The sequence below is a fragment of the Sinohyriopsis cumingii genome, chromosome 11, assembly GCF_028554795.1.
Source record: "Sinohyriopsis cumingii isolate HCF-2022 chromosome 11, ASM2855479v2, whole genome shotgun sequence".
Classification (NCBI taxonomy): Eukaryota; Metazoa; Mollusca; class Bivalvia; order Unionida; family Unionidae; genus Sinohyriopsis; species Sinohyriopsis cumingii.
This window is the reverse complement of record NC_142971.1, coordinates 15711748-15730641: the sequence shown is the minus strand read 5'-3', so window position 1 is coordinate 15730641 and position 18894 is coordinate 15711748. Positions and strand designations below refer to the sequence as shown.

Sequence of the window (18894 nt, the reverse complement as noted above, 5' to 3'; positions counted from 1 at the left end):
CAGTTTACTTGACCAATGGCATAAAATTCACAACAGAGAATCCAGTGTGTTTTGTAAAGAGTTTCCACAATGACACAACATATACAAACAACAAATTTAAAAATGCCAATACCAAGGAAGGTATAAACATAATTTTTGCTAATATAAATGGTAAAAGAAGCGTAATCTGAGCATAAAAAGTGTAGTATATATATTCCATACCATAACTACAATACACTATGAAAAACTGTACATTTGACTATTAACCTGGATCTGCAGCTGATCAAAATTCCTTTGTAAAATCCATAAAGATTAGAACCCGAATCCAACCATAAAATATACTGACAAATTATTTATATCCAGCAATCGCTTTAACTAGTTCTCATTATCTAATTGTTGATCACGAAGTCCAGTGAGCTTGACTATGTGCTCAATCTGAGTGCTGTATCACTCATTTATTTTCCTTCAAATTTGTAAAGTGGCATCTTTGCTAGTCAAGGTTCTGATATGTTAACCCTATCTATACATATATTGAGCATATATTTCTGTGCTTCATGTCTGTGAATTTCATTGGACCGCATCCAATAAAAATTAACTTACAGAATCGAGACAAGGGGAGCACACCACTTGAATGGACTCATAAATAAGCAATTTTCCAGTGTCAGCCTGCGTTTGTACAAATATGTTTCACTCAAATACACATGTAATGGCTTCCCTCTGGTACGTAGTCATACTTTCGATGTTAAACTTTCCAAGTATCCTTTTGAAGTCAATTGCCTGCACCATTTTTGGCTGATATACAATGTACCACTGTTACACACTATTGGTTAGTTGTGTTACATACTAAGGGCAGCAACTAATGAAATCCAATATATGTTGCTAGGACAAAGCACTAAAATATTTGCTCAATCTGCCATGGTATAGATGGGGTTAACAGATTGGAACTTTGGCTAGTGAAGATGTTAATGTGGTGTTGATTAGTCATTTTTTTTATCTGACATGTTTTTAAGTCTGTATAGATCTATGTGCTCTAATAATTTTCAGTCAAATAGTGTCTTAAGTCACACCCTAAAAGCCTGTTTAGCTTAACATCCAACAACATTTTCTTTCAAAGTACAGACTGATCCACTAACTAACTTTATTATTAATATAATCAATCTGCGAGTCAAACTTCAAGAAACCCATATGTTTTCTTGGAAATGTGTCATACAGTTCTTATAAGTAGAAATAAGGAAAGCACAAGTTGGTCTAGGATGAATTAATTTACTCTTGTGCTATTCTTATGCAGCTTTCCATTTTAGAATATTATGAAATTTATATAATGAGTGAGATTCAAGTGATGATAAGAAAAATGACAAACACAACTTTTTATTTGCTTTTTTTATTGTATTTTTAATGGACCAGAAAAGCGTAATATACAAATGAGCACAAAACATAATTAGGCGGGGAAAAAAGCATAATGATTATGCCACAATAATTGTTGGCTTGTTGGGGGAATTGTCTGCAGTGGCAGCATTTTGACATCATCACCATTTGCATTTCCACAGAATTAGTAATTGTAGTAATCATATTTTGAAAGAATTAGTAATTATTGTAGTTTTTAAAAAAAATAGTAATAGCTATATCGTTTTACACTAATCGATTTGGCTGCATAAAATCTTTCACACATGCATTTGTTTTAATCAGGAAATTCTACCATAATTATGTGATGTAGAAAGCTGTTACAGGGTCATTTCAAGGTGAAGCTTGGGGCTCCTTATATAGATATAAAGCAGCCAACTTTAATTTACTGAATTTGTTTTTTAAGACCCTGCATCGACATGTCAGAATCCAGTAGTAATCACCTTTTCTGCCTGTCCATCATCCCCTCTGTCAATCCATTCATGCTTATGAACCCTACAAATGATTGGACGTCATTTTTGGTAGGTGAATTGCATACAACACAGTTGTGTCTTTTAAAGGTTTCATCTTTTAGGGTCCAATTTTAAGAGATATTGCTCTTTCAATAACTTTAGCTGTAGTTTGGTGTGTGCAGTGTCTCTATGAACTAGACTGTCCTTTTATCGGTTTTGTGTCAAACTCCATTTTGGACAGTATTATGACCCATGACTGTTAACTTTAAATCTTCACGTATGATGATGCATGCTCAAGAACGATTCATCATATTCTGATGCAACTTGGTATGAACATCACCTCGTACATTTGCCTTTTATGAGTTTTATCATCTAGCTCATTGTCCTGCATATTTCTATGTTCACATGAAAACTTGGAATGTTGTTTTAAGTCAGCATAGCTCAAGATTCACTCAACATATTTTCATCGAATTTGGTAAGAACACATTCTCCTAAACCTAGATATGTGTTTAACAGGTTTCTGTGTCATTTGCACATCAGCTTTGTAACTTTATAGGATGTTGCTTGTAGTTAGAAAAACTCAAGAACCATTCAACATGTAAGGATGCAATGTGATTTTGTTTCATAGAATTACCTATCTACTCCATTTTGGAAAGAGTTATGGTTCTTGTCAATGAACTTTACATATCTCTACAAGGTATATTGTTTTTGTTGATGAGAGCTTGAGAGAGTTCCATATCAAACATTCCACATCATTTAGTCGAGTCAGTACCTAAAGGCCCTATGGAGTACATTGAAATGAGCAGGACTCTTTGAAAAAAACCAACACCAACAGTGCTACCTCTAGGTTTTCTAAGCTTATTGGGATGTTGTGTTCATCGAACGAATACCAATGTATGTACATACTTGTGTGTGCATACTAGGTCCAACAGTCAAAAAAGTCCAAACCAAACTAATCTCAACTTAAGTCATCCTACATCTTAGCTCCAAAATTAGAATGCTGAACACATTCAGAGTTTGTCATTGTTTCAGTCTAATTTCCAAACAAACTTTCCATAATATTGAAAAAGACCCATTCTTGTTCATTTTCAGTTTTTACTACAAGACCACTATTATTCACAACACTGGCACAAAAGTTTGGCCATTGTGTCTTTTTGTCAGTAATTATTTTGTAACTTCATTTCTTCATTACTGCTTGTTGAAGAGCTGAGGAATTTGATCAAACAATAAGTACTATATTAATACATAAAAGTATGTCACTATGACCCATGTTCCCCATTCTTGTACAACTGCAAATGTATTTACAATCATTTCAAAAGTAGGTCACTTGAACCTCTTATTTGTGGTTGTGATGTACATTTATTTAATGGAGATCATAAATATCATTCGAAAGGATCAAATGATCAAATTAAAACCTTGTTTACATGGAATCATATTGTTCTATTCAGAAGTATTCCCACTATTACCATGTCCATTCTGTGGTCAAAAGTGATGAAGTTCCCAATCATAAAAGGGACATAGCTATGTTCTACTGATTACTCATACTCTTATAAGAAAGTACATACAGTAAGAATAACAAGAACCTGTTCACTGATTATAAACTGTACACCTTTCTATGATCGAGGAATCTAGCAACGAGACCTATAGATATTCTAGGTTTACATTTTCCACAGGCTGCTCTGAACAGTCAAATATATATTTCCAAAAAATATTCATATTTCATAACACTTTTAATTTCTAACAAAATGAAATTTTCAACAACTGTCACCAACTATATATGTACAGTAGATACCATATCAGTGTATGCTACTTGTTTGTGTACCTCTTCTATTTCAGATTTTTCACAGATCCCTTTGTTTTTATTTATTGTAAAATCTTCATATCCCCATAGTTGCATTTCCTGCATATCTGCACAGCCAAAGTTAAAATCAAAGTATTAAGAACACTGATAACATGGTGCATTATGATGATCATGTTCCATTTTATAATCATAAGGAAATTCCAGTATCTTTCTAAATGCAGGCAATCTGAATTATAAATGTTTCAAATATTCTCTTTGTCTTAACTGAGATGAAGAAAAAGAAAATCAATCAAAATTTTATAACAAAATTTGAGCTTTTTTTTGCTAAAACAATTCTGCATAGTTTATAAGACATTTTTCCTCCTTAATGGCTATTGTGACCAGTGGTCACTTGCTTTATATGACCAGAATCCCATAGTACCAACAAGTGTGTTCAAACCTACTCATCTAGGATGGCCACCCTCTAGCACATACATCGGCTGTCCTTAGTGCAAAAACTGTCAAATTTTTCCATTGCAAACGGTCATATAATTTGGTTTACAGACAGAAATCTCTAAAATACTTGTTGATTCAAAACACTGAAATTAGTTACCATACAATGCGGCAAGAAATCAAATTATCCTTACTGCAGTGTGTTCTTTGTTGTTAGGTTTTATCACTGCTAATTATTGTCTATTTTTCCTACTGAAAATTACCAAAATGACAAAAACTAACTGCTGAGAGTACAATATTGTTCAGCTCAAGTCCAAGCGATGTCCAATCCCCAAAAAGTAAAAATGGCATCTCAGTTGTTGTGGCATCATTCTGCAAGTGCAAAATGTCCTTGAAAGGTACCCAACTGAAACCAGTTGATCACGTCACCAGCTCACTTCTATTGTAAACAGGTACAAATTGCCAATTAAGTAATAAATACAAAACGTCATGAGATGTTGTCTGTTTAGAAGAAAGTGGAAGCAATCTGACTCTTCAAAGGAGGGTCCTTAGATCGCTACTGAAAACACTGATCTCTGAAAGAGTCAATTAAATATAGTCAGTAATACAATCTAATGTAGTCAGTGTGTGTGTGTGATTTGGATTTTTAATGCAGCTTTAACAATTTTTCAGTCATATCGCTAAGATGTCTGCAGTGTGACAGTTTATAGTGATGTCTAGTACTGGGGCATCATGCTGCAGACATGTAGCATGATGTCCCACCCAGACACATTATTCTAGCACCAGGGCGACCAGTCCTAACACTAACCTTTTAATGCTGAGCGCCAAGCGAGGCAGCTGTTAGTACCATTTTTATAAGTCTTTGGTATGATTCAGCTGGGGATCAAACCCATGACCTCCCGCATCCGAAGCAGATGCTCTAACCACTAGGCCACCGGAGCATAATGTAGTGAGAACAAGTAAATTGATGGGCTGTGAGTTACAGCCAGATGTTTGTGCCCTGATTTTATTGACAAGGTAGCATTGCACCATGATTGATGATTATTCATTATTATTTTAAATAACACTTATAAAGTTTTATCATAATAATTCTATAACATTCTTGTGATTTTTTTAAAATTTAATTTTTAATTATTTAAAAATTAGTTATGCCTTTTATACTTGATAAGTAATTATTACTCATCTGTTTGATCCCATTCTAGAAAGCCACCCCTCTTATAATTCCACTTTCTTGCTACAGAAGGGGTGGCCTTATAAGAGGGGGACCACTGCACTACACAACAGTCCATCTATATTTACAACAATAAACAGTTCAAGTCTTATTAATTCCTCTTAAACTTATAAGTTATGAACCTTTACATAGCCTGAAGGGCTGGAATATAAAAATAAACAGATGCCCATGACAAATTGAAAAGCACAGAAGGCAAATGTAATTCACATTGCGCATGCCCAGACAGATAAGCCTTTTATTCCCCAATGAAATAATGGACAGCATTGATAACATTCTACTTTCAAGGTTGCAATCCAATGTTTCAACTTTTTAAAATCAGAAGCTTAAGTATTGTTGCACGAGTTTGCAATGTCAAGACATGGGTGTACCAATATTTTTGTTATCTGTATTACAGTGATAATCCTACAAAAGTGATGGACATTATTTACTTGGTCTTATCAGATGAATAATCAATGCATGAATCACTAGGAAAAAATTATATTTCAATCATGTAAACCATCAGAGTGGTAGTGTGAGGTCTTACATAAGTGTTTTAGTTACATGTACATGCTGGTCATGGACAAATTAAACTACTTTTACCCTATAATATTATATATATATAATGGATACAAATCATATGGTGAATAATGGTTCTTTCAAACGCACTGAATTCTGCAAGGAATCATTCCAGGGAATGATAAAGATAAAAGTTAATGAACATTACATATATATACCACAACCTCACACAAATTCAATAATTTGTAAGAGCCATTTGTATTAATGAGATGATCTTGTAACGGACAGGCTAACTTTGCTACCACTCTGGTGGCCAGATTTCTGATCAGACTTGGGTTTACTGCTTAAATCATTAATATGTGAGATTCGTGTATATTAGGTAATCTTGCATTTGATTGGATGAGCTTGTTGCTGCTTTGGAGACTATATTTCTGATTCAGTGTTTTTATACTGTCAAGATCTTGGATGGGTTAGATAATGAGATCCATACATATTAATAAGATAATCTTGCATCCCATTGGCTGAGTTTATTACCACTCTAAGGGCCTTTCTTCTGATCCAATTTTTATCAAACTTGGAATATATACTTATTGTCAAGATATTAAATTAAAAAATATGATCCTTGCACGCTGAACTGATCAAACTTGAAAAATAAGCTTATTTCAACAACATCTTGGGCTAGATCAATAATGAGTGAGATTCTTAGATATTAATGAGAAAATCTTGCATCAGACTGAACTTGTTAGCATTCCCCTCGGCCAGAATTCTGATCAAAATTTGATCCAACTAAGAATATGTGCTTATATCATCATAATCTCAAATGGGTTTAATAATAAGTGAGATCCATGTATATTAATTTGATGATCTTTCATCTGATCAGCTGAGACCACTCTGTAGGCTGTATTTCTCATCTGACTTTGCACAAACTTAGAATATAAGATCAAAATCTTGCATAAATTCTAACAACGACTGAGATGATCCTTGATCTTGCGCCTGATATGCTGCATTTGTTACCAATCTGGAAGCCATATTTCTGACCTTATTTCAATCAAACTTGAAATATTAGCATCAAGTTCTTGATGGGTTTGATAATGAGCTACATCCACACATATTAATGAGATAGTCTTGCATGTGATTGGCTGAGCTTGTTGCCACTCTGGATGTCATACAGTGTTTCCTATCTAATTTTGATCAAACTTGGAAGATATGCTTTTATAATAAAATACTGGACCTATTTAATGATGAGTGAGCTCAATGCATATGAATAAGATGATCTTGCACGTGAAGGACTAGGCCTGTTACCACTCTTGAAGCTACATTTTGTATCGTCTAGGTTTCTTATCATCAAGATCTTGTATGACTTCAATTAGGAGCAAGAGACTGCATATTAACTGTCTTAATTTTTGGAAGAAATGTCTGGGAGATAGTTACCATATACAGGATGTGATCTTGTACCACTACATAATCCTGCTAAGTATAATGATTTACTGTTAAGTAAGTCAGGTGAGTGATATCAGGGCTGCTTGTTAATTTTTTTATACAAAGGATGAGATATTCTTGATAAAATGTATTAATATTTAGATTACAACGATCTTGGGTACAACTGCATAAATTCACTGGAGAATCAGAAAATCTGCAGGACATCCAGATTTTCAAAGCAGTTATCATGACATCATATTTCAAGATCTCTATTCTAATGAATGCAAATGTTGTGAGAGCCATCTCTCCTGGTGTGACTGGTTAGGTGCAGCAAGGGCAGAGGAATAAGGAGTATACACTATTATTCACTAATTCTTCTAAAATAGATGAACAACTAATACAAATTGAAAGCTTCAAAACCTTGTGTTGCATTATATTTCTAGATCAAAATAAATCTGAAAAGAAATTAATCTCTTTAGATAGTCTTGAAACACTCAACAAGCAATTAAAATCTTTTTAGATTTGTATGACTGGCTTTAAAAATTACCAAAATATCAGTCACAGTAGAGAATATCTGAACGTTGCGCTATTAAAATGTGTGTATGTGATATTTGGCTTTTTAATGTAGCTCTAACAATTTTCCAGTCTATCGCTACAATGTCTGCAGTGTTGGAGTTATAGTGAAGTCTAGCACTGGGGCATCATGCTGAAACACGTAGCATGATGTCCCACCCAGTCACATTATCCCGACACCAGGCTGACCAGTCCTAACACCAACAGAGGTCTCGCTAGGATTTTAAAACTAGGAGTCCAGGACTCCCATTTTGGTAAAAATAGGAGTCCCACCAGCAAAAGTTTCAGTCCCCTCCCAAAAAACTAAGCAAATTAGAAGAACTATTGGTTACCACTGAGTTCAGTTTCTACATTCTTTATGACACCGACATAGCTCTTGTTTGTCCATCAGAGTGAGACTAAATTTTGTCAGTCCAAAGAATGTCTTATTGCAAGCACTAAGCTAGGCATCACACACTTTCTTACACTTAGCTACTGTCCCATCCAAACTATCAGTTCTATTAACTTGAGTACTCTTCTGAATCTCGTTACAGTCTTTGTCAGTTTGCCATTTAACCCCAAAATACTTATCCAAATTTGCGAATGGCATTTTGTCTAAGTCTCAACATGTCTTGATTCCAAGGTCATGTGCACTGCTTATACAGCTATGCTCAGAAATTAACAAAATATAAATTTGTTTATTTGTTGTACTCTTATAAATGACCACATGTACATCTCTGGGCCTTTTGTGCCTCTGAATTCAATCACAGTAAATATCAATACATTGTCCCACCCAGCTGCCAGTCAAAACCTTTGAACCTGCCACCCACTATTGCATCATGTTCTTCTGACGTACTCTTATAATGGTAACATGTACATCAATGGGTCTTTCAGCCACTAAATTATGTCATTGTAAATATCAGCACAGCTAATTAATCAACACATTTTTCCACTAAGCAGGTGGCTGAAGCAGGATGGGCAAGTCTTTGAATCTAGCTGCCCACCTATTACATGAGTACGGAGGACTCCTGCCTAAACAATTTTTGACGTCCAAGATAAAACATTGGCATCCAAATACATGTGATTAAGCGTTTCCGAGACCTCTGACTAACCTCTAAATGCAATGCGCCAAGCAAGGCAGCTGCTAGTACCATTTTTATAAGTCTCTGGTATGCCTCAGCTGGGGTTTCGAACCTGCGATCTCCTGCATCCGAGGCAGACACTCTAGCTATTTAAGACAGTGAAGCGGTAGCTAACAAAATGTAATGTCCTTATATATTTTGATGACACCCCCATAAAGCAAGCCTAATCAACACCTTAATTTTAAAAAATTCAATTAAAGCCCATCTCCTAAATACATAATACAGTGGACACCATATAATAAAATCATATACATGTGCAAGAAAGTGTTCCTAAAACAGTCCAGTCAGGCCTGAGGCATCTAAATTTTGCATGGGTATCTCTTCCTCTGCTAGTTACTTATCTAAGGTGCCAACGGATTTTTTTGAGATAGTGTATAAATATACCCAGATGAGTAGACTTCTGTATCAGGCAAGTGATTCGTCAAAAGCCATTTGACCCATGCATCAGGAAAATTATTCTAGGGTAAGGCAGTTATTTTCTTCTGTACCGCTGATAAATACAGGTATATTTTTAGACATGGAAATATCTTGCTGTCTGCAACGAATCCAGGTAAACTGTGTCCACTTTTGCTGCTGCAGCCATTGTGAAAACTTTAAAAGGTGGTGGAGGATGGTCTTGAAAAATAGCTTCTCTTTTTTTCTGTTCCCGATTGATCTGAACATAACCCCGTTGTAGCCGACTTGCATCATTTTTTTCCCCAGAGATCAACCAGAAATATTCCCCATCTGAGACAATCAGCTTTGTACAGTTTGGATATGATCTCAGTGCCTCTAGAATCGGACTGGACTCCTCATGCTCAGAATCAGACATTCGAATAAATTTGTCATTTTCATGCCTTTGATTTCCACAGTCATACAAAACCTTTGTCTGAAATTCATCATCCATAAAACATAACAATTTATACTCTGGACTATGTGGTTGCTGCAAAACTAGAGTAGGTAGGCGAATGTAAGAAAAATGGCTAGGAACATTACTACGTGAGCCTGTATGCTTTCTGTCAATATATACAACATCTGCATTGTTCAGGGCATGCACTGTTCTCTGTTTAGAAGATTCTGCTCTAAACTGAAAGATGACAATGGAATGGCTATCTTGATTATGGATTATGGTTTTAAAGAAACCAGACTCTTTTGTCAACATCATAAAGTCCTCAGGACTCTTCATTTCCATGTTTGGCACTGTTGTCCAGCAGGTCTGTGTCTTCATGAAAAAGTTCCAATGTTGTTCATCTTTGTATTGAAATATCTTGTATGATGTGTCCACGCGCTGTTCCTCATCCTTGTCACGACCCATGCGATAGCGATCCACAGTAATGTAAGATACAATTCTAACAACTGCATATAGTTCTCTACCATGAACTACTGGCTCAATGCCATCAGCAACTTCAAAATCATGACCATGACGTTCATACCTAATATCGATGCTAGATGTGGACCATTTTTTACTCGCCAGATCATAACAGAAGACTGATTCGCAAAAATCCTGATGAAACATAAAGATCCTTCTATGAAAATAGGTAAATCTCCACTTATTGACTTGATCTGGATTAAGTGGGTTTGGTACACGAGAATTATGGAGTGAAGGTCGGTGATGCATGCGACTCCTTATCAAATGATCTCGCATCCTTCTCATATGTTCATGTGAAGGCATATCGCCCTCATCATGAAATTCTTCCGTCATCCTTCGAATCATACTTGGAGGCACGTTCCGCGGGAACATTTCAAGCATTCTTCGTTGCAACCGTCTTGGAAGATTTGGCATCATCATCATCATCTCATACTCATCAAATTCATCATCCAGATCTGGCATCTCTCCCCATGCACCAAAGAAACGCATGTGGCTGGATGTCATAGCTTTTTGTGGCATATCTTTTAAATCAATGGAACCCATATCCATCCACAGCTTTCGTCCAGGAATATAGCAACTTATTTGCAATGTGCCCTCTTCTTCTACTTTAATTGTTGGACCATGCCAAATTCCTCCACCATTAAGGTGCACTGCAGACTTCACATAATGACCAGAGGGAGCAAATACAATAACTGTACCTTCTTCAGTTCCCAACGATGTATCTACTTTGAAGGTATTTCTTGCCATAAAACCTCTGCCTTTGTTCCTTGGGTCTTTCTTCCATTTTTTCTTTCCAACCTTTTCCTTCACATTAGTTTTATCCATCTCGACTGAATTCACTTCTACTTTTGAAGGCACAGGGGAGGGGACCCTTGTTTCATCACTGTCTTTGCTTGTACTTGATTGTGGAGATACAGTATCCCTTTTAAGAGTTGAAGATTTTATGGAACTAACTCTATTATCACTATAAGAACTGGAATCAATGGACACCCTTTGTTGCTCCATGTCTTTAAATTGTGGGCATAAATGAAAATTGACCATTCCAGAGCCACCCATCATTTCTTGTTCCATCTGTATGAATGCAAATTCTCTATCATCCTTTTCATTAAATCCTGAGCAAATCACTTTGGGCTGTTCAGGGTTGCTTCTGTCAATTTTCAAGCTTAAATTAACTATCACCCTTTTGTCTCCTTCAGTATCATCTTTCATTGACACTCTCTTCATCGCTGGAATATCATCTGCATTTCCTTCATTTCCATCGGTTCCTTCATCACTCTTATCCATGCTCAAATTCAAATTAGCCATTGCTCTTTTATCTTCCTTGTCATCATTCCCCTTTGGTCCTGTATCCATCTCTCTAACCCCCTCTGACAAATTCATTTGAATATCATCACCTTTTTCCATATCGTTAAGACGATCTGAAAGTTCAAAAGGTGGCTCTATCTCTGACAGAAGTGGAATTAAATATTCTGGTGTGGGTTGCAATGGGGGCACTGAAATCTTTTGTTTCTTCTTTTCCACAGAAACATCAAAATCTCCAGGTTTCAAGGATTCAAACAATGACTGTAATCTTGACTCAACCTCAGAATTTATGTCCACATCGTCTTCATCTGCCTCAGATTTGAGCTGTGCCACTATATTATAAATTTTGTGATGCAGTTTTTCATACATGGGACATGTACACTTGAATGGCAAATTCTCCAAAGTATCTACCAGAAACTGTGCTCTTTCATTACTCATGTCAAAAGAAAACCAGTTTAGCAGCAAATCTAAGAACAAATATTTATCGGTAACTTTCTCAATGTCAACATAAGACAGGAAGATTGCCATATGCTTTACATTAAGTTCACACATATCATCCATGAAAATTAAATAGTCATGAAAACGAGCCTTAATTATTGGAATTAACTTTTCCATAAGAGTCTTTAGCTCAAAATTAATTGCCATGATGAAAAGTTCCACACAATTTTTCAGGGAGATAACAGTTTCCATAACATCCTCACAAACTTTTTTGAGGTCATCCAACAGAAACATGGCTGCCAAATTCATCACATCGCACACGTTGTTTGCATCAATTTCAAAAGATTTGCCATAAAAAGAGTCGATCACTGACATTAGAATATTTGCTCTATATGTTGTGCAACTTAGGTCAACCACAGAACTAGTGGCCTCCCTAAATGTGCTCATGAACATGCTCTCAAAGTATGGACTAACGGCACCAAGAAGTGCCTTGTGTGCATAAACAGTAATACCTTCACCCAGAATAAGTTTGACATCACAGAGATCCCCCTCCTTTCGTTTGCCATCAAGCAAAAGGAGGATTGATTTTGATCTTTCATCTTGTGGATATTTTACCATTTTGCTGTCTTTTTCTTCTGCCATTCATTCACAACAACAACAAAAATTTCTGAATGTCTTCACTTGAGCCATCTAGGAATTTCACATTTACAGGGCTTTGCACCTATTCCTCCATTTAGTGTAGTCAGTTCTTTTTAAGCTGAATGTCTGCAAATTAAACAAAAATCAGTTAAATAATTTAATATTTTGCAACTGACCTTCAACAATCTGAGGGAGAAACATTGGAGGAATAAATTTATTTTTAAAACCGCAGCAGTTCATCAAATTCAGGAAAATTTGCTATGTGAAGCATGCTGGATCATAGAAAGTGAATAGTGCTTGGTAAACTAAATAAGTTGATTTCAAGTGAATAGTGCTTGGTAAACTAAATTAGTTGATTTCAATACATTAGGGGATTCTACTTTTTTGCTATCAATATCATATTCATCCACTTTCACAGTGGCCATATTAAATGTAATATAGTATCAGCACATTAAGATGGTTATCACAGTGGCCATATTAAATGTAATACAGTATCAGCACATCAAGATGGCCACCACAGTGGCCATATTAAATGTAATACAGTATCAGCACATCAAGATGGCTATCACAGTAGCCATATTAAATGTAATACAGTATCAGCACATCAAAGTGGCCATATTAAATGTAATACAGTATCAGCACATCAAGATGGCCACCACAGTGGCCATATTAAATGTAATACAGTATCAGCACATCAAGATGGCTATCACAGTAGCCATATTAAATGTAATACAGAATCAGCACATCAAGATGGCCATATTAAATGTAATACAGTATCAGCACCACTTTCATAAATGGCCAACTAGATATCATAAGAAGTCTTTGGTAAGAAAGCCAATGTTCATAAGACCTTCCATTCAGGAGAAGTAGTAACAGTAAGCATTTCAAGATGGCTGTCATTGCGAATGTGTTCTACACCAGAATAGCACCAATTTCAATGCAGACCAACAAGGTATCATAAGAAGTCTTAGTAAAATATCCAAGCTGTTAGGACAATCAAACTGAAGGAGTTGCAATAACAAGATTTTCAAAATAGCCACTATGGCAACCGTACTGGATGTCTGAGCAGCACTCTTTTCATTTAGGCCCAATTAGACCAAGGGATGAATGTGTGTGAAGTTTGATGTCAAACCTCCTAGAAGTTTAGGAGGAGTTGTGATAACTTGTGCTAACAGACAAAACAAAAGACAATGGATAACAGGCTATCTCATAGGCTCTTTTGGTCTGTAACCAATACGGCTAAAAGAAAAGGTGGCCCCGCTACTCCTTAAGGAGATTTTTCAGACTCAGAAATAGACATGGATTCAGATTTTCAAGATGGCCACTGTGGTGGCCATACTTCAAATTAGATTTGCACCATTTCATTTAGGACCAACTAGACATCATTACAAGTCTTCTGGTGAAAACCCAAGTAATTATGACTTTCCGTTCCAGGAGTATGGGTAGCAATATTTTCAAAATGAAATTAGATCGCCCCACTTTCATTTCAGACAAAAAAAAGACCATTTTGCTTACACTTTAATTTGTATTATAATTTTATTACAGATGTTATCTTGATAAGAGCCCTGAATGTTCTTGAATGGAAAATTCCACTGAGTCGTATTGTTTCCAGAAAATGCTAGTTGTGACCTTGTTAACATGAGAAATTAGTCATTCGTGCTTTAACACCTTTAGTCGGGTGGATGGGGTGATATGAAGCCAGATAATGGATTAACTTAGATATATATAGAGAGAGAGAGATCAACTCTTCGCCAAATTGTTGCTCTTTTTATGCTGTATATTGAAAAATAAAATTTATTCCTTATACTAATAAGTATTTACTGAAATAAATACAATTAGTGGTGTTCTACATGTTACATTCTTTCTGTCAATGTATGAAATACTCTGTCTCAATAGCGAGGTGACAGGACATGCCAAAAATATGACCCAATTTACAGACTGATTAAAAGAAGAAATACAAACGATGAAACACACACATAACTGGTTTATGTTACAATGTTTTCGCAAGCATAGTAATAGATTATAAAAGGTAGATTTTCATCGTTTTAAATTTATTTAATATAGCAAGTTTCTAGCTGAAATCAGAAAAAAAGATATGAGCTGTCGCATTTACATTGCTGTTTGAGTGCTTAGATCCAGTATTGCCTTCACTAACTGATGTTATTAATACCTCTCTCTCATCTGGGAAATTCCCATCATTTTTCAAAACTGCCACTGTAAAGCCTCTGCTGAAGAAACCAACACTAGACCATAACGATTTAAAGAACTATCACCCAGTTTCTAATCTCCCATTCATATCATAAATCTTAGAAAGGTTGTTCTATCCCAGCTTGTATCTCATCTAAATTCAAACAGTCTTTTTAGCAATGTACAATCTGCATATCGCCCTTGCCACAGTACTGAAACTACTCTTCTAAAAGTAGTTAATGACATTCTCTCTGCGTTGGATAGCGGAAAGATTACAGTCCTCACCCTCCTTGAGCATTTGACACATTAGACCATGATATATTACTTCAATGTCTCCAGCATGTATTTGGCATTCATGATACATCCTTACTGTGGTTCAAGTCCTACTTGGTCAACAGGACACAAGTTGTACCTGCAAATGGAATACACTCCAGCCCAGTTGATCTATGTTGGGTGTTCCACAGGGGTCTGTTCTTGGACCTGTTCTCTTCATTCTGTACACTCAGTCGCTCTCAAGTGTCATAGATCATCATCCAGTGTCTCACCAATTGTACGGTGATGACACCCAAATATACAAATCTAGCCACCCAACTGAAGTTGACGCTACCATCCAAGGTGTAGAGAGGTGCATTTCTGATGTGAAATCATGGATGACATGTAACAAGCTGCAGATGAATGATGATAAAACTGAGGCCATTCTGATTACAACACAAAAACTTTCTCATTCACATCCTTTACCTCAAACAATAAATATCAGCAACACCAACATTAAATTCACACAATCAGTATGAAACCTAGGTATTACTCTGGACAGTACTCTCACACTGTGCACCAGCATGTCATGAACATATGCAAGGCTGCATATCTTGAGTCGAGACGCATCAGCTCCATTTCGCAAATATCTTTCAGTTGATGCTACTAAAACACTTGTGTGTTCTTTAGTACTTTCAAGACTGGACTATTGTAACTCAATTCTGTCTGGTTCATCTCAATATCTACTCCAAAAACTTCAAAACACAACTGCTCGGATCATACTTAGAGTACCACGATCAGAGCACACCTCCCTGCTGCTCTGTACCTACACTGGCTATCCATTCGATCCAGAATCAAACATAAAATTTGTTCTCTGTGCTATGTTTCACTGATGGACTCTAATCCAACATACCTATCTGACCTCACCCATGTGTACACACCAGCAAGATACTTAAGCTCCTCTTCTGACAATCGTATACTCATTATTCCCACTATGAAAACAACGTCATATGGACAGCGTTCTTTTGCATACCATGGCCCAGCAACGTGGAATGAATTGCCCACTAACTTAGACACAAAGACACAGTAATCACATTCAAGAGTGCTCTCAAAACTCACTTATTTTGACTGCAAGAACAAACTTAAAGACCTAATAATGTTTCCTACCTTAAATATTCTCAGCATGTTTTTTTTAAATGTTTTCTAATTTCATGGTGTTTGTGTTTGTAATCATATCATTATATATGTTTTTCATCTTATAGGTGTTGTCTAATGTTGTAAAGCGCTTAGAGCTTCTAAAGATTAGGCACTATACAAAGTCCTCATTATTATTATTATTATTAATGGAAATTAATATTAGTGCTAATTATCGTTTTAAATATGCATGAATTGGGGGCAAATTGTCCCTTGACTGGAATTGAAGTGTCTTGGAGTTGAAATGTCTTGCTCCCATGTGGTATTGCTACTTATTTATAAATGTTGATAAATATTCACGTTACTGCATGCGAACACTCTTCGGCTAAATTGGAGTTATTTCCCCAGGCAACTGTTTGACCTCGCTACTTTTCCCGTTACACAACACGCACTAAATATTCATACTTTTTGTTTCTTTGTGTTGTTGTTGAAATTTAGAGTAGGTATTTTATAAAGTCTTGATGTGTTCTTGGAGAGTCTTGGGGTGTAATGGGGTGTCGTGTGGTGTTTAGTGAGACCCTTATAAATATACACCAGTCCGAGCGGAAAGTGCTATCCCTAGGTCCAATGAACTGAGGCTTCCTATCGTACAGTATTATTACAGGCATGATTTAGGTAAATTGTGAGCAATGATACCAGCCTCTATGATCCGACCTAACCTAATGGTGACACTCAAGAACAAGAGTACAGACTGGGAGTTATACTTTCGATTTGAGGAGCCCTCTTAGTGATGAAAAAAATGTTCTAAAGTATACCTTTCAAAAATGTGTGATATGAAAAATAGATTCAACATATTTTGATTCTTTTTTTACTGCATTTCCGCTTAGTAATTACCAGAACTGAATAAAATATGTTAATAGGTCCGAGGTCTCTGCTTAGTCTTTGGAGGAGATTGTGTTTTCTAACCTTGTGCGTCTTTGGGGCTGTTTTTATTCTTTACGTAAAAGAGTACTCAGTTGTAGTCTGGTTCCCTGCTTAGTATGCTCACTGCGATGCACTCCGCTATACTAAGTCAGGTGCAATCGGGTTACAATTAATACTTCCAGTTCAGTAGAATGTAGTTCTAGTCTATTTTTAGAACATTTTTTCCTCTCATTTTGGTAGTGATAGAAGAGTTTTATTTATGCATTTTTGGTAGGGATTTAAAGGTAATTGTTTATTCTTGATAATGTGAGCTCAGGGTGTTGTTGTCTGTGTGTATTTCGGCGACAGTGCACAGTGAGTAATAAGGCCTTGGTGATGATCCGGAAGTGAAATCTGTGTTCTGTTTACATGCTCCTATGGTGACAGTCAAGCATCTCAAAAAAGAGCAGGTCAACCTTTGACAAGAACTTCACCGTGAAGTCATCTTTAAAGGTATTTTAGATTAACATATGATTTGCGTTGATTGCCACACAGTGGAAAGGTCAGTACTGAGAAACAAATGTAGAGAACATATAGTACAATTAATTGTGTTCTAAGTCCACGTGGACGCAAAGTCCATATTGTCACGTGATCAAAACAAATGGCCTCGTATGGAGTGATCTCGTTAATCTAATAATAATAATAATAATAATAAAAATAATAATGAAGACTTTGTATAGCGCCTAATCTTTAGAAGCTCTAAGCGCTTTACAACATTAGACAACACCTATAAGATAAAAAACATATAATGATATAGTACTAATATTAGTACCCTTACTCGTACCTCGTGGACAACCACAACAACTCAAGTTGAGGCTACGACATCGTAGCTAATAATGATATGATTACAAAAACAAACACCATGAAATTAGAAAACATTAAAAAAAACATGCTGAGAATATTTAAGGTAGGAAACCGTGGCACATTTATTCCTTTAATATTCTGCTTGTTAGTGACACAATGCGAACTTTACTAATACTTTCGATTTGAACTATAGCAGCCGTTATCTTGTGTTCAAACTTAACCAGCAAATCGGCGATGTAGGTATTTTTTACAAATATTTATACAATTTGGCGAAGAGGGATACACACACCAATATTTTGTTAATAGTGCACGTTTCCCACAATGTCATCTCAAAAATTCCATTTCCAATCGATTCCTTGATAAACTTTACGTCGAAATTGATATGAGGTTATGTACGGCAGCTTTAATTTTGCCAAAGTTTAAGACGAAAATATCTTCCCCATTTTACCAGGGGTGAGGGTAACGATTGTTTTTGCAAATATTGCACATTTCACACTGCATCATGTACGATATTCCATTTGCTATCGATTACTTGATAATTGTTACGTCTAGTTGCAACGAATTCCTTTACTAATTTTACAAAACCTAATAGGGCTTTCTCCGCTTGATGGGAAAAGGGGAGGGGGCTGATGTACACCAGCGAAGTTAGTGGAGGAACGGACGGAGTGAAGCCTTGAAATAGTCCCCACTTAATTCATTTATTCTAACCCAGGTTCGTTTCTAATAAAAGGGTATTCGGTGCTATAATTTAGTTATTGGAGAGAGAGAGAGAGAGAGAGAGAGAGAGTTCTAAAATTAGAACGACAGATAGAAGAATGATAGCTCATTTCATTAAAGTGAAATTATTACTTACTCAAATCAAGAAGCAAAGAGGAAATTCCATAGAAAATAATAAGTTTTATTTAAAGTAAATAATTAGTTAA

The 18894-nt window shown here is 35.9% G+C and overlaps 1 protein-coding gene across 2 annotated transcripts; it reads right to left on the bottom strand.

Moving 5' to 3' along the window:
* Nucleotides 1-1344: 1344 nt before the first annotated feature.
* LOC149787654 (uncharacterized) lies at nt 1345-17250 on the bottom strand. 2 transcript variants are annotated; one of them, XM_089973846.1, is made up of 2 exons: nt 17171-17250; nt 1345-12757 (listed from the first exon to the last, which is right to left on the bottom strand). In XM_089973846.1, the coding sequence occupies exon 2, from the start codon at nt 12632-12634 to the stop codon at nt 9416-9418; it is 3219 nt and encodes a 1072-aa protein (XP_089829972.1). In that variant the 5' UTR covers nt 12635-12757; nt 17171-17250; the 3' UTR covers nt 1345-9415. The 2 variants fall into 2 exon arrangements, with proteins under 2 accessions (XP_089829972.1, XP_089829971.1); XM_089973845.1 differs by having other exon boundaries at nt 17099-17184.
* Between the last annotated feature and the right edge of the window lie 1644 nt (nt 17251-18894).

Coding starts and splice junctions, on each gene's coding strand:
- LOC149787654 (XM_089973846.1), bottom strand. CDS start 12,634: ATGGCAGAAGAAAAAGACAGCAAAATGGTAAAATATCCACAAGATGAA.